Source organism: Neofelis nebulosa, chromosome 7 (assembly GCF_028018385.1).
Source record: "Neofelis nebulosa isolate mNeoNeb1 chromosome 7, mNeoNeb1.pri, whole genome shotgun sequence".
NCBI lineage: Eukaryota > Metazoa > Chordata > Mammalia > Carnivora > Felidae > Neofelis > Neofelis nebulosa.
In genome coordinates, this window is record NC_080788.1 from 103,105,938 (window position 1) to 103,127,137 (window position 21,200).

The 21,200-nt window shown below is 43.9% G+C and overlaps 2 protein-coding genes across 9 annotated transcripts in view; one reads left to right on the forward strand and one right to left on the reverse strand.

Annotated features, from left to right (window-relative positions):
* The window catches only part of SAMD4A (sterile alpha motif domain containing 4A), a 214,267-nt gene that overhangs the window by 146,183 nt on the left and 46,884 nt on the right, over positions 1-21,200 (forward strand). For 4 of the 6 annotated variants that reach the window (XM_058740670.1, XM_058740671.1, XM_058740669.1 and 1 more), the window contains one exon: positions 13,684-13,947. The exons of the other annotated variants lie outside the window; for them this stretch is intronic. In XM_058740670.1, coding sequence (XP_058596653.1) covers positions 13,684-13,947 — 264 coding nt within the window. The remainder of the gene's footprint in view (positions 1-13,683; positions 13,948-21,200) is intronic. 6 annotated transcript variants of the gene reach the window in all.
* Positions 6,742-21,200, reverse strand: part of GCH1 (GTP cyclohydrolase 1) — a 155,413-nt gene continuing 140,954 nt past the window's right edge. Inside the window, exons 5-6 of one of the 3 annotated variants that reach the window (XR_009264905.1) lie at positions 17,939-18,158; positions 6,742-7,074 (exon numbers count right to left, since the gene is read on the reverse strand). Coding sequence is in view for 2 of the 3 variants with exons in the window: in XM_058740683.1 (XP_058596666.1) it covers positions 18,063-18,158 (96 nt within the window). In the remaining variant the exon portion in view is untranslated. Of the gene's footprint in view, positions 7,075-17,731; positions 18,159-21,200 lie in introns of those variants that run through there. The other 2 variants (XM_058740683.1, XM_058740679.1) reach the window with 2 other exon arrangements.

Here is a 21,200-nt window from a genome sequence, read left to right on the forward strand (position 1 = left end):
AGCTTGGTCCTGGTGTACTGCCACCTCCTCAAAAACTCTCTTTAGTCCTTGAGATATGGTGATGAATTAATTGAAATTGAAATCACCTAAAATGTTTACTTCTTTCAGCATTTCTTCACCTTAATGCAATGTGTTACTTAGAATATCAGCACCGCCTTACAGCTCCTGGCTGCTGTGTGCTTCTAACCATAGCAGGTGGTGGCTTAATACACAGAAGAGACTGATCTGTGCAGCCCTGTCTCCTAGTATACTTTCCTTGGCATCTGTAGCCCCAATGACTAGTCCAGTGCCCGATGCATAGAGATACTAAGAGTCTGTTGAATGAGGAGGTTACCTTAAACTCTTTTCCCAGGAAGGTAACAACTCACATTTTGTCACTTCAAAAGCAGTTTTCCACACATCATCTTAGTGGGTCTTGATCATCCATCCTAGTGCCCAGTATATACTCAGCACAGGGTAGAGGCTCAGCAAATTGGATGGATGGATGGATGGATGGGTAGATGGACATGTGGACGGATAAGAATGAGGCAGGCAGCAAATGATTCCATTTGATTCAACCCTGGGAAGTAGGTAGAAGAGGTATTACTATTGTTATAACTATTTTCCAGATGAAATCCTAAGACACTGAGGAGCCAATAGATTTGCTCAGAGTTTTGGATATTGAGTGTTCAGCTCCAGGACTAAGAGTCTAAGCCCAGGCGGTTCTTTCTGCCACAAGAAGCAGTGTAGTGATGGTCTTAAGAAGGCAGGTTTGCACATCAGAGAACCTTGTTTTGAACCCTGTCTCTTGGCCCTTCCTAGCTGTCTATCTTTGACAAGTCCCTTACCCTCTGCACCTCAGCTTCCTATCTGTGAAATTTGTGTTGGGGAGGTATGGTGGGAGGAGTAATTGATAGAACCTACCTCTGAAGGCATTAAATGAGGATTAAATGGAACAGTGTGTATCCTTACATGACACTTAGCTGGCATTGGCAAATGGTAGCTGGTGCTGCCACTGTGCTCACTGCCATGTGACTTCTTCTTCAGAGAATGAAGGACCAGGAAAGGTGGTTTTTAAGGATAGGTCTTTTGGGTTGCATTTGGGGAAATGACAGTACAGTATCCCCAGCCTGGGGCAGGTAAGAAAGATGCAGAGTGAGGAGACAAGGCATTCATTTATCCAGTCACCCTTTCAGGAGAGCCTGAAATGTGTGGGAGAAAGGAGAGCGTTGGGATGAGCCAGGAAGGGGGAGGAGGATGATATGATTCAGTGCCTTCCCTTCTCCAGAACCTTGACTGTGGTGAGCAGCTGGCAGATCCTTTGCCCTGACACCCTTGGCTGGCTCTTCCATTGGTATTACAAGGCAGACTTTTAAAAAATATGCAGAAATAAATAATGTGGGGAAAATACCTTGTCCAAATGAGAATGGTAAATATGCTAATAACATTGTGGAAGGTTGGCTCAGGGAGAGGCTGAAAGATCATCCACTGAGCTATAATGGCTTTTTCAATGTTGTACCCTCAGCTTTTAGAGCGTGGAACGTGGTGGGCACTCGACACATACCTGATGAATTCATTCATTCATTCATTCATCTAGTCCATTCCCCTTGTTTTGTACATGCAGAACCCAGTGTTATCGAGCCACATAATAGGTTCTCAGCTTGAATTTCTAAATATAATGGAGGTACTTAGAATCTTCAGTAAGGACTTCAAGCAATCAGTGTTGCTTAACCAATGTCAGGACAGAAAAAGAGGTCTCATGAGGAGTTCTGGACACTGAAATCTAATGATAAAGAAGGTGATTCATATGCCCTGACCCTCCAGAAAATAAAAATGAAATGCATGAAAGGACAGGAAAGTCCAAGTTGAGTCTCAATCAAAGGAAGAAGATTCTGATTAGGGCCGAGAGAAGCTTGTCCGTATAAGTAAGGATTCTGAAAGAGCAAGGAAGATACTCTTTTTGGTACAACAGGCTATGGGGGAAATTTATCTCTTGTAAATCTGTGAAACACTATCAAGTAATCAGAGATATTTTTCATACCACACATAATATGCTAAAATGACCCATGAATGTCATTAGATTGGCTAGTACTTTGAGTTGATTTTTCCACTGGCAGTGTTGGTTTACATTGAAGTATTCTTACTCTGACAACTAATAGCTAATATTTTTGTAGCACTTCACACTTTGCAAAACCCTTTTATGTGCATGAGATGATTTGACTTTTTTGAACAATTCCAAGATGTAGCCTTTGAAATCTACTATTGGGAGAAACCAAGGCACAGAAAGATGATATGACTTACTACCCAAATCCCAAAATCTTGTCACTCTAGGAGACTGCTCTTTGTATGGTTGGTGCCTACCTCAACATCAAGAGAACTAGTGCCCAGCCAGCAAGTCAGAGCTGGGTATAAGGCAGTGTCTCTTAACCTTGAATATGCACACATGTCTGGCATCTTCGAATACAGATCCTGGTTCTCTAGATCTGTGGTAAGGCCAGAGAGTCCAGCCTTTCTGACAAATGCCCGGGTGATTCCAGTGCCGCTGGTCCATGGATCTAGAGCACAGTTTTTGCAGTTTGTTAATCAGTTATGCTCTCACCAGTGGCATTTCCAGACTAAGAGAAAATATGCTCCGAGCCTCCTACAGCTGATTCACATTCAGAGAGGACCTCCAGCTGGCCCCTGACCCTCTCTTCCTACTCAGCAAGAGTGAAATGGCTACCGCAAGAAGCAAGTACCATTGTTCAGGAGTAAAAACATGTGTCTCAGGAGTCTTTGGATATTTCTGCTCACATACCATTTAGGTTGGAATTCTAGAAGCAAAATATCATTTATTTTACTTGGAAGGCAGGGCAAGAGTGATAAAATCCTGAGCGGAAGAGCCTGCACCGAGGTCTACTTGTGAATCCAAAGCAAACAAGGCTGGTTTGGTAGGAGAAACAGTGATTTGTATGTTGTCTTTTCAGAGCCACTTGAAAAGTAAACAAGATGCCCATTCCTTGTGGGCATCTTTTGAAGACCAGGCAGAAATGGCATCCAACCCTGGGGAAGTTTGCAATGTCCAGGATGTGGGACTGAGTTTGGGGTGAACACTCAGGCAAAAAAATAGCCCAAGACAGTAGTTTTCCACCTGGCTAGCCATTAAAAGTACTCAGGTGCATTAAAAAAGTATGAATGCTCCAACCCCACTATACAAGGATCTTTCTATTACTTCAGTCTGGAATGGAGCCTGGACATCAGGATTTTTAAAGGCTCCAACAGCGCCCATTGTGCAGCCAAGTTTAAGAACCACTAGCCTGAGGCAAAAATGTGGCAAATGTGTCCAAAAAATGTCCCAAGATGGGAGGTGGAGTGAAGAGTTTGCATCAATATATAACACAGTGAGTTTGGATTATTTGCAATAGTTATGTTCTATAAAGTCACGGTGAACACTGAATTAGCAAATCCTGAACCATTGCTCCTGGGGAGATACAGGGTTATGTTCCTGCAAGTCTCTGAACATTTTCATCAACTAGTCAATACATCACTTTGTTTCATGTGTGTTTGAAGACATCTTATGTGATACAGGTTGTCGCTGCACTGACCTGGAACTCAAGGCCAACAGCACTGTGACTCATACCTGAATGAAGCTTACCTACTCCATCTCGTTTCTCTCTAAGGCACATCACAGCCTTCCTGCACTTAGGAACCAAACAGCACCTTAGCACTACTACACTCGGGGGCCATTTTATTTATTTATTTCTAAATGTAATATTTTTGAGAGAGAGCGACAGAGAGTGTGAGCGAGCATGAGAGGGGGAAGGGCGGGAGCAGGGGGAACACAGGATCTGAAGCAGGCTCTGCGCTGACAGCAGCTAGCCCGATGGGGGGCTCGAACTCACGAACTGGACTCAAACTCATGAACCATGAGATCATGTCCTGAGCCGTAGGCGAACCCTTAACCAACTGAGCCGCCCAGGCACCCCAGGGGTTGGGGGAGGCATTTTAAATAGCAAAATCACCAAAAAAAAAAACATCAAAGTGAGAAAAACATGGCACTAAACAGACCTCGGAAAGGACACCCATTTACAGGATAAGAGCGAACACAGGAAGGCAGAGAGTAGTGCCTGTTGAGCCTCAGTTGGGAACATGTGCACCAGAGACTCAAAGTTTTTGCCACTCTGAGCGTGTGCATGAATGACCATGACAATGCCACATGTATTGATTCGGGGCCTACAAATAAAGTTTAGCAAATCGGTGAATTCACAAATATGGAATCTGTGAATGCAGAGGGTCACCAGTATATGACCTGTAATAGCAGAACACACACACACACACACACACTATACAGTTTGTGTGACAGGTGAAGCGGGACCCAGAAGTAGACAAGGAGCAGGGGGACCCGACCTGTGGATCTGAGCTGGCCATCTGGGTTCGACCCAGCCCTCTCGGTCACTCTCTGGCCCCTTTCTCTTTGACTTCGGATCCAAAGTCTCCAGACAGCCCTTCCCATCTCATCTCCAGTAAGAAATGAACGCTGTTCGATTCCTGTCCTTAAACGAGAACAGTCCTGGGGCCTGAGTTATGCCAGGAACCTTGTGCCTGCAGTGTCTCTGGAAGTCTTTTATTGCAGGACTGATTTATAATACCCAAGTAGATGAGTTGAGAGCAATTACGTAAATGCTGTTTCTCTGGGGTGGAGAAGAACAGTACGGTTTAAGTGAAAAATGCAGTACCGAGTCAAGAATTCAAATCGTGATGTGTAATTACAGACCGCAGTAAATCAATTTTACAAACAGAGTACCAGTATCACCATGTTTCAACACCCACGGGGGCTGGTTGTGACAGTTTGGAATCCAATAAGATACCAAAGGTGAACTAAGGCGGGAATTGGGATGTGTGAAGCCTCAATAGCTTGTCTTGAATCACATGGTGATTCAATCAAATATAATTAAGAAGCCAGGAGAGCCTACACCATCCAATTTCTCTTAATTAACAACAACAACAAAAAACATCTAATTAGCAATGTAAGCTCAAATTGTGGGTTTTTTGAATGGTTATTTATGTGTATTATTACATTTGACATTTAGATTGAATGCTTTAATGAAAACAAGAACCAATTCCCTAATCAGTCAATTGTCCTGCGAGCCACAGCACTGAGAAACTTGGGTTCTCATTCTTCTATCAAGTAACTAAGTTAAGCATTAGTCGGGACCACATAATACATCTCTATTTATCACCCTTCTCCTCAAACTAGAAAGAAAAGGGGAAAAAATATATTTTTGCTCAATCAAGGCAAAGTTCAGAGTCTCGCACCCGGAGAGATCTTGGCACCAGTCATGCAGTCAGCTGAGTGGAGGCCCTGATGGCAGGATTTATGCATCTAACTTGACTAATGAGTGCCATGGCATTTAAGAGCCACCCTGCCGTCTTATCTGGGAGACTTTAGGTTCCAGCGGCAGACTTTGCCTGTGGTTCAGCTCAAGGTAGGCGTTCATAGACAGGGTTAAAAATATCCTTTGTTAGCCCCTTTCAAGGGGTTGACCTGCATCTTCTCTGGACCAGTGTCGCTAGCAGTGTCAGGATGTAAAAGGATACCCTGACGATTTGTTCAGCGACTCTGCCATGGCCTTGGGACTGATGCTCCGGTGTGGGGGGTGGTGGGGGGACTTAGTTGCTCAATCACGAAACCCTGGCTGTTTGCACTTCCACATGAGGATTACTTTTCCAGTACCCATGCCCAGTTAGCAGCCCTGAAGTTGTTAAACACAGGATGGACAATCACATTTTGTAAACTTCAGCAGCACTTCCTGGATAGGCGTGTGAGCTCAGGTGAGCACATCAGCAGTGACAATTTGACAGTTATCTTTTAAGAAAGGGGTAGGAGGGAAGTTTTGTCATCGGACATCTATCTCTCTGAGTTTCTCCACTTTCTTCCTTCAACACAATGACTGGGGCATTTTTGTGGATTAGCTGGAAAATGAAAAAGGACATACCCTCTTAAATCCACTCCTGGCCACTTGCTTGACTCAATTATTTACTCTGCTTGGTGTCATAAACAAAATGATTCAAACTCTGCATCTCTGTCTGAATTCATTTCTGGATTTCATCTCTTCACTGTCTATGTGGGTAGAAGTTCCATGGACAAGCCTCAAGGTTGAGTGCATATAGGTATAAATATAGCTAGGAAAAGAAACATAATGCAGGAAAGTAGAAGTTACCCCAGTATACAGGAACTTTAGAAGTGGCTGGCTTGATCCCACAGTTCGTTGAATTGGCTTAAACATCTGCTACAGTTGTGTCAAATTCTTCCATATTGATGTCATTGGTTTTGATAGAAGGGAATCAGGATCTGGGCAGTTTCCTTTTAGGACTGCTTGATTTGAAGTTAAACCTGTGGGTAAGATTCAACCAATTTCTGTAAAATGTATATACTGGCTTCTTGTCTAACTTATTTCATAAATAATGACAATATAAAGTCAAATAGCAGTTATCTAAAATAGATTTTCTACTGGATGACACCCAGTTTTGCCATTATAGAAACCGACAAAAGAGGACAAATGAAATGTACCAAAGATTAATGCAGCAATAAAAGTCTGCCAGAAACATCCTAATTTACTTCTTAAAAGCCCAAATGTTTAAGTGATAATGTGAAGGCAGAAACATACATCTTTGCTCTGCCCAAAGGCTGAGCTGTCCGTAGAGTAATAAGAGCTGACATCAGTGACAAGGACTCACATTATTGAAGAAACCTCTCCAGGTGCTTTTCCCTGCATCAGAATACTTTCATTTCAATACTGTATGGAAATGAGATTTAATAGGGAAAAGGAGATTTAGCAGTGTGTATTTGTCAACCTTTCTGTGATGTTCTTTGCGGTTTCATCTGCTTCCAGAGTCTCCCTTTGTTTTGTTTTGTTGCTTAGGCAAGTGTACGTTTTCTCTTCCCAGAGAGTGTGTGGCTTCCTCTTTGGGCTTGTCGGGAACACCCTGTCCACCAACCACATCTTTCCTTTGTAGCATGGTCTCTTTTCTTCCCCCAGAATGAGGTGGAGTCTGAAGCTGTTTGGGGGAATCATCTTCTGGTGTCCAGATGTTGTGAGCACTGCTTTTCCAAACCTTTGAACAAGAAGCAGAGAGCAAGCATGCAGAGTTGAGGCATATAACCTTCTAGATTTGCTTTTAATCTATTCCCTGAAGCAATGATGGCAGAGCATGTTAATTTTAACCTTAGTCATTAATCCCTTCTTCCCCCCCCCACCCCCCACCTTTTACACAAATCCATACTTGGCCATAAATATGACTGGTGTTGTCTTTTTCTTTGCATGATGTCACTGATCAAGTACCCTGGTTTTGTTTTGTTTTTAAATGTATTCTTACAGTACTATTAATCTTTTCTTCCCCAAAGATTCCCACTACAGGGCCTCTGATTACTGGTTGTGGCACCACAAAACCAACTAAAGAAGAGGAATCCAGGGTCTAATATCGTTTCACCACTGAGTCTCTAAAATGTTGGCTTTTTTTTTTTTTTCCTTAAGCAAATGTCTGGAATCATTCATACAAGTGGTATTAACAGAACTCCAGTCTTTGAAAATGGAAAGCCTTTTGTAGCAGTTCCTTAGATGCTCTGAAAGTACTCTCAGAAGAAATTCTTGGATGACACCTGAAAGATGCCTGATAAGCAGGCCTTAAGTAACTAAAGGGATGAACAGAAACACTCCCCTAGTAACTTGGAGATGATTTGATTTTGTAGCTGGCAGTGGGTTGAACTTTTTCTTCTTTAAACTTGACAAGTATCAAACCATCTTTTACAGCACAATTTAAGAACTACATGATACGAGCCCTCGAGTTGGTGTATTCAGCAAAGGTTCTACTGATACTCCGAATTTCTTGTGGATGTAGGTTTACTTTTGGATGTAGGTCTAGAAGATACTCTGAAAGTACACCATTATCAGCTTATAAGTAGCATATTCCCTCGGCTTTATCATGGTATGTGGATACATGCAGCATGTACCTCCAGAGGAGGGAATTGGCTACGACCTTTTAATGTTGGAAAGAAATTTGAAGTTCATATTTTAAAATAATAGATAAATGCTTAGTTTCCTCGTTCTTACTTTTTAAAATCCCTAAATCAGAATGAGTTATTTTTGCAAAGTTTAGTCACGCTTGCAATTGGACTGAGTTTTATCACGAGCGTCTAGAATTTGAACATTTTAATGAAGCACAAATGTCTCTGTGAGAAGGGCATCTTGTCGAATTAGAAATGGAGAGACTGGCTTAGGAAGAAAAGAGATGAGAACTTCAAATCCCGACTACGTGGCTGTGTTCATAAGGACGTGATGAGGATGTGGAACTCAACCTCGGGTTGAGAAGACAAACTATTGGGTTTGATGAAAGGGCGTGACATTAGGAAAATGGGAGTATTTCCTACCCTTATTCAAAAAGAAGTCAACCTCAATACTCTAGATTCCAAACTCTAGGACAAAATGTTAAGCCTGTAAATAGGTGGAAACATATTGGTAGCGATGAAAAGTGATGGTTGACGGAATTTGAGGCAAGGGTATAACTGAGAGGTGTGCAGAGGACTTTGAGCATGGGGTTCCTGAGGCTACCTCTATTGCCCATGAAAACCTCAGTCAACAAAGCAGAGAACAATAATCATCTCTATTATTTATTGAGTTTTGGCCTCAGTCAGTAACATATAAAAAGAAAAATTGGCGTCCCCGTAAAACAAGATTTGCACTTTGAATCTGTTGAAAGGAGAAAAAATGACAAAAAGAGCTAGGAATTCAGCAGCATGTAAATTAATTTATATTTTATTAATTTTAATACTCTGCATGTATATAAAAATTATTTGCAACACAGTGTTTCATCTATAAACAGTGTGGTGTGTATAGGGAAATTAAAATATTTCCACTACCCAGGGGTCCACAGTTCATACCTTGGGAATTATTGAACTACCTTGCAGGGGGCTTCCAGCTGTGAAATGTTAAGAATCTATGTTCATAATAATAATTCAAAAAAATTTTTTTCTAAGTTTTATTTCTTTAGTTTGAGAGAGAGTGAGCGTGAGTGGGGGAGAAGACAGAAAGGGAGGGAGAGAATCCAAAGCAGACTCTTCGCACTGTCAGCGTGGAGCCCAATATGAGGCTCGATCTCACGAACCACAAGATCTTGACCCAAATTGAAATCAAGTCTGCCACCTAACCGACTGAGCTGCTCTGGTACCCCATAACAATACCTTTTAAAGCATGAAATGCATAAATTGCATTCAGTGTGTAAGTTTAAGTAGAACAGGGAAGTATGCAATGTATCTTTGAAAGATCTGCATTAAAGTTTGTTAGGATAAAGTTTCAGTGTAACAGTGGAGCTTCCATTATCTGGATGGTTCGCTTATGGGGATCACTTCTTCTCTCCTTGACTGTGAGGTATAATGCCTAACCTGACAGTGAACCAAAGAGATAGTTGGGCCAGTATCCCAAAACTTCCTCTTTCTACAAACCCTATCATTTGTCACATTAGAAAGCACAAAAAGTAGTTATACCTAATTTTCTTAAAAGAGTCTATCCCCGAAAGTCTTTTGCTGAATTTTATTTCAGTAACTAAAAATTGAGATGAAGTCAAGTTGGTCAAAAGAAAGGGGTAAGAAATCTGATTTCCAGGCTTTCAAGAAAATACTTCAAAGAACAGAACCCAGAGCCAGGTATCGTATTTTCCTCTAAAAAGGCGTTGAAAGGAGTCTCATTAAAGATAGTCTCGAGATGAAAAACAAATCATGAGGTTAAATGAGGTCAGAGAAGTTGGCTAGCCAAGAATGGTATGACAGAGTTTACTGCCAGATTAGAAGACCCTCTGTACTCACATCACACAGCTCCAGTGCTGTAGCAAGATTATTTTTAGCTGTGTTTTGCATATTTCAACTAGACTTATTCAATAGATATTATTAATTTTTGGTTCACTTGAATTTACAAACGATCCCCTAGATTATAGTATTGTATTGACGTACATACACATACACACATGTATATGTGTACATACTTGACATTTCCTATAATAAAATATAAGCAATATTGAATCTATATTTCCTTCTAAAATTAATAAGCAATATTGAATCTATACTGTACACAGTATGAAGTTTTAGCTTCAGTTTTTCAAGAGCAGAAAGAGGCACAACCTTGTTCCCCTGGGTAGTTTTTAGTAGGATTTGCAATGTAATGAATCTACTCTGAAACATCCTGCCCCCCACCTCACCTATGATAAAGTCACAAATGCAATGTAAACTTAGGACTTCAATTCTGCTGGAAACTGCCAATTTCTAATCTATACTGAGATCTTTTTTTTCAAGGTGTACTTAATTCTGCCATGTTCGAATACACCTGGGGCAGCTTAAGTCTGAATGGAGCATTGGTCGTTGTCTGCTGCATAGCAGTCCACAAGCGAGAACATTCGAAAGGTCTGCTTCTAGCTAGAGTCATTCTGGGACAGCTAACACAGAAGACTGTTTTCACTGCTCTCCCTCCCTACTCATAGGAAAAGGAAATTTATTTATCTGTTTATTTCAATATCCATTTTCCCTCTTCATCCTTTTATCACCACTTCAGATGAGTTCTTTCGGTTAAAAAATGGAGTGATGGGACAACCATCGATAACCTGCCCCTGGCCACCTCATTAATTCCATGGCAGTGTGGCCTATCTTCCTGCGCTCTGCCCATGGCATTTATTATTTCCTCTGCCAGTCCGTGCCAAACAAAGTACTCTAGCTCACGAGGTAACATGAAAATTGGCTTTGTGGCCAAGGCCTCCACCTCTACCTGAAGATCTGTCTTCACCCCAATATGGCACTGTTGGCAGGTCACCTGTCACCGGCTTCTGTCTCCTTCCCACAGGAAGCCAAGCCTGTATTGCCTGGGGCTTTGGTTCTCCTTGGAGAAATGAGGCATTTGCCCAACATGACTCTGCTCTTATTTAGGTGTGGCATCCAGCCTGGGTCTAAATGCATGGCCCTCTCTGCAAATCAGAAGCTTAGTGGGAGGCATTTTGCTTGGTTGAAACAGTAGGTCAGCTCCTAAGGAGATCTTTCTGTTTCGGTGCCCAGCTGCGGGAGTCTTTATGATACAGACAGGGTGGGGCCTTTAGTAGAAAGTTACTGCGAAAAGGCTCTGGCACCTCAGGTATAATTGATTTTTTTATTAGAGGCAGAGGCCAAGTTTATACCACATCCCCTGTGACATCAGTCAAGCTCAGGAATATATGAAGACATGGGTGTAGGTTTCTGTGATGTATCCCTTTAAGTCCCATTAAGTTAGGTACCTACTTTGTTCCATTCTCAATAACCAGTGGATTCCTTGGATACTGACAACCTCCCCAAGGATGCCCATCAATGGGGAGGCAGTGTGGCTTTTAAGAAAAGTTTAGGGGGAAAGAAGCAAATTGGCTCCATCCAACAATGGAATTCAACTGCTTATTCAACATGTGGGGTATTGTTCTCAGTATCCAAAGGTGGGGACTCTCTTAGCAGGGTTACTACCCGTGATTATAGATTTACTTGTCACCTCTAACCAGACTAGGTGCTAAAGCACTTCAAAGCTGCGTTTCTCTCTTCGGCAAGGCCTGTTTTTATGGTTTTAGGCTTACTCCAATCCTGGCTATGAAGAGGAGCCCCCATTTCTGCTTGAGGCACACCTGGCTGGCACATTCGGAGCATCCACCAGATACTCTGAAATGGTTGCCAAGGTACCAGGGAGCAAAGATGTTTAAGCTGGACCATCCCAGCACTTGGTGCAGGCCTAAACAAGTCTGCCCCATTTTATATAAATACTTAGACAGGCATGAAATGGATTTTCTGGATGTCTGGCTTTCCTTCCTGTTGGCTTCTCTCTTCATTTTTGCTGCTGCTTCCTTTTTATTTATTTTTTTCTTTCTGCTTTTTTTTTTTTTCTTTTTCTCTTGCTACTTCTGATCCAACCAGGTAGCAATGCATTTTCCAGGGAGCCTTTTAAAATAGTTTCTTCCCTAGTCTATTTAGTGGAAAGGCAAGCTATTTCAGCCTGTCAGGGTCAAAACAAATTTTTTTTTTAAACAATGTTCCCCTTGCGTTTTTTAAAGTTCAATGAGAATTCCTTGCCTTTGATAGAATCTACCTAATGTAGAAATTTCCCAGGTTGCAAATGATAAACTCAGCAGCTCTCTTGTTCCCCTCCTATTTTGTTCATAAAGAAGTGTCTGACCCTTCTGATTGCCCCCCTTTCACACAAGCTGCCCTCTGGCCATCTGAAGCCACATGGAAACATTGACAACAGAGGTGTGAGCCTCATTGCTCTCGGGGCCTGGCTGATGCCAGCTGACCATAAGCTACCTTCCCACACCACCACTGTCCAAAGACACTTTCTGGGAACACCCAGCCTTTTGGCTCTGGTCTTTATCTTTCAGTTCGGGGCAAGGTAACCTACTGCCCAGGTCTTTGTGTGGTGTGCTACCACACCAGAAACGCAGTTTAACCAAGAACAGAACTTCTTAGACTGGGATGTCAGGTCTGCTGACTAAAAAACACGGAGATTAACACCAGCAAAGAAGCGCTTGTCTGGACTTGGGGGAGCAAATACCTCACTGTAGGGGATACGGCCTGAGATGGAACTTAATGGCTTCCCTGAAAAATGTTTAAAAATGCATGTGGCTCAATTCCATGCTAGCGCTGCAGCAGTCAAAATAAACTGGGCCTGTGAGGGACCAGTGCTTGGAGAGAATGTTATGAATAGACTTATTTTGTGAAGCTGTCACTTAACACGCCCAGAAAAACCAACCAAGGGTACCGTCGGCTTCCTCGGCATTGATTTTGGTTAAATCCCTCCCTCGAATGACCTCCATTTGATTTGGCTAGTTATGTGAGTTTTGTTGCTTTTTCCTAGTTTTCTGGAAAAGAAATTAAACACGGGGGCTACGCAGATGTTGCCCGCTGTGTGGACGAGTTAAACATGCTGGTAAAAACCACCCCCAGCTCACTGAGCGCACCCCACTGGCTTCTGAATGAAAGCCTTGTTACCTGGAAGTGTTTTCAAGATGAAGTTTGGCATTAACCTGTGAAGCCGAGGGAAAGAATCGGCCCTTTCACACACAGCTACCAGTGTCCCACACGTACCCTGAGGTCCGGGTTAGTACGGCGGCCCTCGCTGAGCCTGCACCCTTCCAGAGCTGATAGTTTCCCCTGGTTCCTGGTCGGAAGGACTAGCCCACCTTCTAGCTCAGCCCAGCAAAGATCCCAAATGGTAACCAGCCTGCCTTGCCCTCTAAGAGTCCACCCTAATGACACGGGTAATGTTGGGTTTTGTGTGTTTAAAAAAAAAAAAAAATGTGCAGCGTATGTTCTTTTTACTCTTGGCAGATGGCCACTTTGCCAGGCTGTCAAGCCTCACCTGATTTATAGGCCTACTGCCACAAATCCTGATTTCTAGAGTTAGAATGAAAACCAGACCCTGACCCACAAAGCCTAAGGCCAGATGTGTGGGCACTATAGGTATAGTCTCCCTGGGGAAACCCAGCCCAGCACAAGGTCCAGACAGCAGCCCTTGAAGGGAAAGCCCCTGCCAGGCCTGTATTCAGCCTGCGGTGACCACCGATAGAGTCGTCAGACAGGTTAGCATCATCTCTCAGGGTTAAAAGGTATTGTGGGTTCTCTGTGGCCCAGGCTAAAGGGGGGGGAATAACCTATTTCATTTTATTTTTTTTTTCCAGTTCTCTCAGGCCAGGCACACCACAGCCCTTTGAAACGATCTGTGTCCCTTACCCCACCCATGAATGTGCCAAACCAGCCTCTAGGACATGGATGGATGTCTCATGAGGACTTACGAGCTAGAGGACCCCAGTGCCTCCCATCCGATCATGCCCCCCTGTCTCCACAAAGCAGTGTAGCCTCTTCAGGAAGTGGTGGGAGTGAACACTTAGAAGATCAGAACACTGCTCGTAACACATTCCAAGAAGAAGGTAGTGGTATGAAAGGTGAGTGACTGAACGAGAAACCACTGGGAACAGAGTTGGCCCCTTTATTTGGAGTTAGAAGGGTAAAAAGAGAGGTAGATAGTGAGCAAGAGAGGAGCCCAGTCCTCTCCCCAGGCTTATGCATTGGACCCATCCCTTGCAGAGCTTCAGGGTTAACCATTCCTGGGATTCCCCTTCCTGGGAAGCCTGGGAAGCAGGAGCCAGAGCAAGAGAGGTCAACACTCTTTTTTTTTTCTTTTCTTTTTTTTTAATGCAGGGACTTGTAGGCAGTTAAATGAGTCACAGCTAACTGATAGGATCTACTGTTTGCACATACATTTCTCAGCCTGCCCTGTTTGTAAAGGCGCTCAGCTACTCCAGCCTTCTACCTCCTTGCTGTGGCCAGGGAACCATCAATAATGTAACAAAACAAACCACAGGATCTTTTTTTTTTTTTTTAGGTCTTTCTTAATGCAGAATCATTGTAGTGCTTCCTTTCTCTCTCCCTATTCCTTTGATATCCAAAGAAACTTTTAAATTCTTTTCTCTGCATCTGTTTAAGGGACATGAAAAAAATACCACTGAGAATCTCTGACAGTATTTTAAGCCTGATAACAGATTTGCATACAGGTGATAAAGGCCTTTTTGTGCAGCATAAATAAATGTTTGTACATTGCCCTGTAAATCTGTCCTTTTCTTAACGATACTCATCAGGAGACAGAGACTTCCCAATTACCCGTGATAGGTTCAAAGAGGATACGTGCATTTTGTATTTTTAGACGCTAAGTTGTTCAAGGTCTGGGAAGTCCTTAGGGAAAGATGCTCATCAGGGACACACTAATATGTTTTCGATGGAGAAACAATAACCAGTCATGCTTCTGGGAGTACAGTGCTGAGGGGGGTTCTGGGAGCACCCCCTTTGCTGGCATCCATGGTGCTGAGGTTTTGTGTCTCTGACCTTCCCTTCAAGAAGGATCAGTGTTGACAAAGGAGGCTGTCTACTGAGTCCCCTCTCTGCCATCACAGTGTGGCACAGAAAGACGCCCATGACCACCCAGGGGCTGGCTATGAGAGAGTACCAGGCTGAAACACGGAGCCTGTCCACTAGGGGAATGAAGTGCATTCCTCAAACGTTCCTCTCCCTCAACTGCAGGCCTGTGTGCTCCCCATGCCACCCCCACCCCGTGATGAATGCCCAGAGTGAGTGGGATGTGTCTTGATGCTTTTCTTCTGCTGATACAAGTGGGTCTTTAAAGGTGTTTAACAGGCAGCACAAACAATGGCTCATTTTGGCATGGAGGGGATGTGTGTCCTCTTTCTCTTTCACAGTTTTCGAGGGAATGTGTCATAATTTTGGAGATGTAGCAAAACTCATTTCTGAGTCCACGTTACGTGGTTGTGTGCTCAAGCGGCTGAGCCCCAGGTGACGGGTAGCAGGTGAGGCTCAGCCAGGCTTTAGGTAAGCCTGCAGGGCATCTGTCACTGGGGCACCGGAGCACCTGAGGGACCAAGGGAGGCAGGGTCAGCCATTGTTCTGGACTAGCTTCTTCCCAGGCGAAGTGGAGTGTCTGGCGGCACGTTTCTGAGAAAACATATGTGCGATTCTAATTGGTAACTGAGGGAAGGAGGCCTTGGCCTTTGTGTTCAAGGGCGAGGAGGGTCCTGTGGGAAGGCCGTTCTCTAGGATACAGACCTCTCCTAGAGAGGAATGCTGGGCCTGTCTGGTTATAAGAGGGTTGCTTTCTTTTCTTTTTTCTTTCTTCCTTTTACTTTTCTTTCTTTCTTTTTCTTTCTTTCTTCCTTTTACTTTCTTTTTCTTTCTTCCTTTTACTTTTCTTTCTTTTTCTTTTTCTTTCTTTCTTCCTTTTACTTTTCTTTCTTTCTTTCTTTCTTTCTTTCTTTCCTTTCCTCTTTCTTTCTCTTTCTTTCTTTCCTTTCCTTTCCTCTTTCTTTCTTTCTTCTTTAATGTACACCTTCAACATTCTCCCAAAGTAGTTAAAAGTATGCTCACTGTGTGCTGTCATGGTGAGGTGAGAAAACAATAATGAGAGCATTCTTTTAATGTCTTTATTTATTTATGAGAGAGAGAGAGAGAGACAGAGCACGAGTAAGGGAGGGACAGAGAGAAAGGGAGACACAGAATCTGAGGCAGGCTCCAGGCTCTGAGCTGTCTGTGCAGAGCCTGACGTGGGGCCTGAACTCACAAACCGTGAGATCATGACCTGAGCCGAGGACGGATGCTTAACCAACCGAGCCACCCAGGCACCCTGCGAGCACGTTTTTAAAGAGAAATGAATGAGAGGAAAATTGAGCCAATTTCTTATTGCTGTTTTAGAATAAAAGTCAAAATCAAAGTTCAAGGAATATCCCATATATAAGCCTCTTCTATTCTTTTCTTCAGAATTGATAAGAATTGTCTCCTCAGAGATTCTTCAGTCAGAAAGTGATGCAGATAAGCGCTTATATCCAAGAGTTTCTTTATAGGCCCAAGGGATATGGTCAGAAAACAAGCTATTTGGTGACCGGATGAAACAGTGGACTCTTTCCTATGTATATCCACCTTCTGCTGACCTATTGAACTGCTTGCTCCAAAGAATTGGTTTGGGATTCAAAATATAAAGTCCATAGCAAAGCAAAGGGCAAAACATATTTGAATGAGGACATGAGAAACAATGAAGGATTCTGTTTGTGGGATAAGTGTATTCACAGTTCAGCTGATAGGTCAAGCAGTAGATATGTCCATACCCCAAAACAGTAAGCATCCAGAGTCAGGGTCCAAAAGCATCCAAAAAGCCACCCCCTGGCTATGCCTGGAGAGGTCTTCTCGAAAAGGCCACTGCTCAACTCTGTCAGCAGAGACTATCCAGAGTGGCCTTCCAGGACGCACCCAGGAAGCAGCCCTCACCATGCCCAGCCTAAGAGGTTCTCATTGGATCCCTACGTCCAAGAGCAGACGCCCATTTTAAGTTTCCAAATTAATTCATACTTTCTGGGAAATGAAATATGAAATCTAAGGCTGTGCTTCTAAAAAGAGCCAGCTCTTCCTCTCGAATTCACATCTCTTTCTTTCTTGGGACCAGGTCCTCTGGCAGAATTATCAGCCCTTTGAGGCTACTTTCCGGTCCACCTCGGGATGCCATCACTGCATTGCTATTTTCCTACATTTAAAAAAAAAGCCTAGTACATAGAAACAACAAGGTATCTGCGGTTGAATTTGGAGGAGTTCCAGATCTCCAGAAGATGCATGTCAGCCCTCCCCCTACACCTTGGGAAAAGGATAAAAAGTCACCAGAATTGAGCTGAATTTAGTATGAATTCATCTTTCTTGCCAACAGCTCTGCATACCTTGCTGAAACATTGTTCATCTATTCCTTCCTTTTCATCTGGACAACCTGCCAGGTTTGGCTACGAACCGTCCCTTAGGAATGTGCCTCTTGGGTCAAAAGTGTGAAATAAAGCTCACGGCCCAGCATTCTTCTTTTTAAGATTTTCACAAACATCGATCTCTCCCTCTTTTGTCTTGGTGTCAGCACACCCTGTCAGGGATCGTCACGAAGTTCTCTCCCAAGTAGACCAACTTGTGCTCTCAGAGGATTAACATCATCTGTCTGCTTTGCTTTGTTTTTCCTTTTATAGTAAATACCCATCCTGAAGATGTAAGTCAGCTCCAAAGCACAGATTGGATGTCCCTCAGGGTAGGGATCTCGGACTAATCTCAGGGTAAAGCAAGAATGGGATTAGCTACTGAAGTAGAAATTAATGAACAGAAGTGGGAAACAGCAGGAATATGAGAGTTCCCCCCACCCCTTAACATGCCCTGTGGAGGCTACTGGTTATACATGTTTGGATCAGATATGCTGATTGTGGTTTCTAAATTCAGTTGTCCTTGTTTGCAGAAATGTCACCGTAACATTTCCCAGGGGAAGAATCCCAGATTCATGACTCCCGAGTCGATACTCAGTTATGTCCTCCTTCCCCTCGGTGCCAACATGAGTGGAATGTGCTCTCTTACCTCTTCTCTCATGCAAAGCCTTCAGGTGGCCGAGAGGAGAAAAAAGATACTCCCATAATTTCCTGGAAGGAGGAGAAAATATAGAAGAGCAGAAGTCCATTGGGGGAGGGAGCATTCCTGCCCCTCATTTTAGCACCATGTCCTCAGAAATGATGTGTAGACGCAACACACAAAGACTTCTCAAAAGGCCAGCGCTGTTGATGAGTGATGTGGCTGTGTTCTACGGGAGCAAAGAGAAAAAAAGAAAGACTTATTAGGTTTTACTTTAGTCCTTATCAAGTCAGTTGACTTTTAAGCACCTGCTGAGAGAGGCTTGGGGCTAGTTACTGGGGAGACAGAGAAGAAACAGATTGTACCTGCCTCAAGGGAGTCCTGTCACATGAACAACAAACAGGTACCTGATGCAGGTGTATGGCTGTGAAAATGTCTTGTCTTCGGAGACTTGTGCTGGGTCAGACAGGCACCAAGGAGGTCCCTAATGCAAAGTGGAGAGAAGTCAAGGAAAGTTCCTGAGGAGGAGAGTCCTGGAGCTGAGTCTTGAAGCATGATTAAAGTTAGCCAAGTATATAAGGGAAGGGAAGGGCATTCTGTGCAAAGGGAGAAGAATACATGAAAGCATGGTGATGGGACAGGTTGACTGAGTGCATCTATGGCTCAAGTGTCACATGGGAAAGAAGTCTGGGAAGAGGGGAAAACCAGATGCTAGGCTTTGCGAAAGATCTGACATTGATAGAAGCTGTTGAAGGCATTTAGCGGCAGAGCGACCTGCTTACGTTTGCTCATTAGAAATCAGACCCTAGCAGAAGTGTTGGGGGGACATGGAGGAGGGGATGAGGGGCAGGGGCGTCTGGACTGGGAAGCCAGCTGAGAGGTGGGGGATATTTTAGTGACTGAGGAGGAGAACGAGGTGGGACCAAGGCAAGCAGCAGCAAGAATGGATTCAAAGGAATGTGTCTGTGTGGTCTTCGGGAGGTAGAGATGAGACAGCTCAGAACTGAAAGTGCGCTAGTTAAATGCAGATGGTGCTCCGGAGCAGGAGGAATTGAGGACGATGCCCAGCTTTCTGCCTGGGACAGCTGGATAGCCCATGGTATCATCTAAGGCAAAGAGCATATAGAAGAAACAGATTGAGGGCCATTGGGAAGCATGGGGAGTACGAGAACCTACAGAACTTTCCAGTGGAGGTGGGCCAACACTGTGGTGCACCATGTTCTTCCCTGGCACAGCCTCCCTGAGCTCTGGCTCCTCTCCTCGCCTGCACAGGTTGAACATTCTGCCTACCTGTAGGGAAACTCACGTGGGAGGCTCCCTTCCAGATTCCTGGCTAGTAAGGCTCATAGATTTGGGCTCCTCCGAGTGAGAGGCTCCATGACTTTCTCATTGCAGTCGTCAGCGTGAAAGGGGTAGAGGTTACGGTCTGTTTCTCTTGATATATGCTTCAGCCTCACCATAATGGGTTAACATTAACTGGGTTGACTTATGATGTGTTGCTGTTATATTAGTACAAAATATGGAGGTAACTGAAACTGTTACATTGTTTGTCTATAGACATAAAACAGGTTAAGAAGGAAACTGTGGCTTCAGGAACCTTGATAGAAACACAGCAGTTAAGAGTGGAGGGGACCAGGGACTGCGAAAATAGGCTTAGGTTGCCTTTTCTAGGGAGTCTTTCTTAGATGAAATGTAAGTAAACTTTTTTTTTCCACAGCAAAGGAAATATATTGCCTAGTCTGAAGTAGCCAGTTGTGGGGTTTTGAGTTGTTTTTGAAATGTAAACCTCTGAACTTCTGCCTGTCTTAGAATGAAATTAGAAAAATTATTGAGAAGTGTGATTCTCTTAAAGACAAAGAACCCCGACAGACACCTTCTTGAGCAAGATTGTGAATACAGCATTTCTGAGGGTCATAAAGGTGTAAGTGACAGAGTGGGAGGGGGCTGAGACACTCTTCTGCATGGCTGTCATGGCAACAAGCCACTGTTTTCTGAATGTTGACTTTCTAGACGCTGTCTTGAATTCGTCTAACTTCAAGGCCAGGATTTAGTAAATTTACCTTACTTTCTTTACTCCCAAATACCAGCATATAGCCTGCATGGATACGTCCTAATGGGCTCAGATTGTGTCCCCTCTTCGAAGGTAGGCAGAAGGCTCCTTGTCCTTGAAAAGCAAATTTCCTGGATTCCCCCAAATTCTAAGGGTCATGAGTCTTTTAACCACCCTTCCTTGCCAAGTGTGTGTCTTCTGCTGCAGCGCTTTAAGAACTGTGCAGGCACGCAGAGGGTAGCTTGCGACGTGGAACCCAGCCGCTATTTAATGACGCAAAGCAAGCTGCGTGTGGAAAACCACTTATGAATGTCACGGCTAACAGAAACTGAGAAATTGAGTCCCTGCACTTGTATCCAAACCCTCTAAGTGGGTATTTCACTCAACCTGTTTCTTCAGAGACCCACACATGCTCCCCATCAGCATGGAACCCCTCCTGGAGGCCACCATGGACACTTCCCAGGACTGAGGAGCGTGCTCACAGTTCACAAGAACCATAGACCAAGGCGCCTTCTTCCTTTCGCTCAGAGGCTAGAAAAGCACTGAGCTGTTCATTCTGCTCTGGCCAGAAAGAGACAGGCATCAGTAATATCGATGATATTCCTAGACTTCTGCTTTGGATTTGAAAGGAATCTTTCCCCTCTCACTTCAACACTGAAGAGTTAGCCTCTTCTTACCCCTCAGTTGGCTCACTCCTCTCCCTCAAAGACCAAGGATGCAGTTGTTTCCTGGGAAGAGAGAGAGTTGTTTGAGAGTAGCCTGGCTCTCTGTGGTGAATGGGAGTTTCTCTTCTGTCTGCAGGTACCAGGACCACCACAAGGTGAGGCTCCTTGTGGAAGCCAAGGCTGTTCGCGTTTCTCTCTTCCAGGAACGTTTTACTCCCTGCCCTTTATGATGCTTCCCATATTGAGCCCTTCTGCAGTACCGGTTCCATCTTTCAATCTTGTGGAGCCTCTTTGTTTGTGAGGCAGGTGCTGCATGGCCTGCTGAGTGGTATTTGCAGCCATTCCAGCAGCGAATATTTGAAAAAAGCAGCTCAAGTTCTACTTGGAGCCCAGCCTCTGTGTGAGCTGTTGTGCGCACCACAGAACCTCTCTGTGGCTGGTTTGTCCAAACTCTAAAAGGGGAAATAGAACTCAGCATAATTGGAAATTGATCCCATTGGTAAAGACCATCAGGTACACACAGAGCCCGGAAAAGATGAGTGTAGCACTGTGCCCA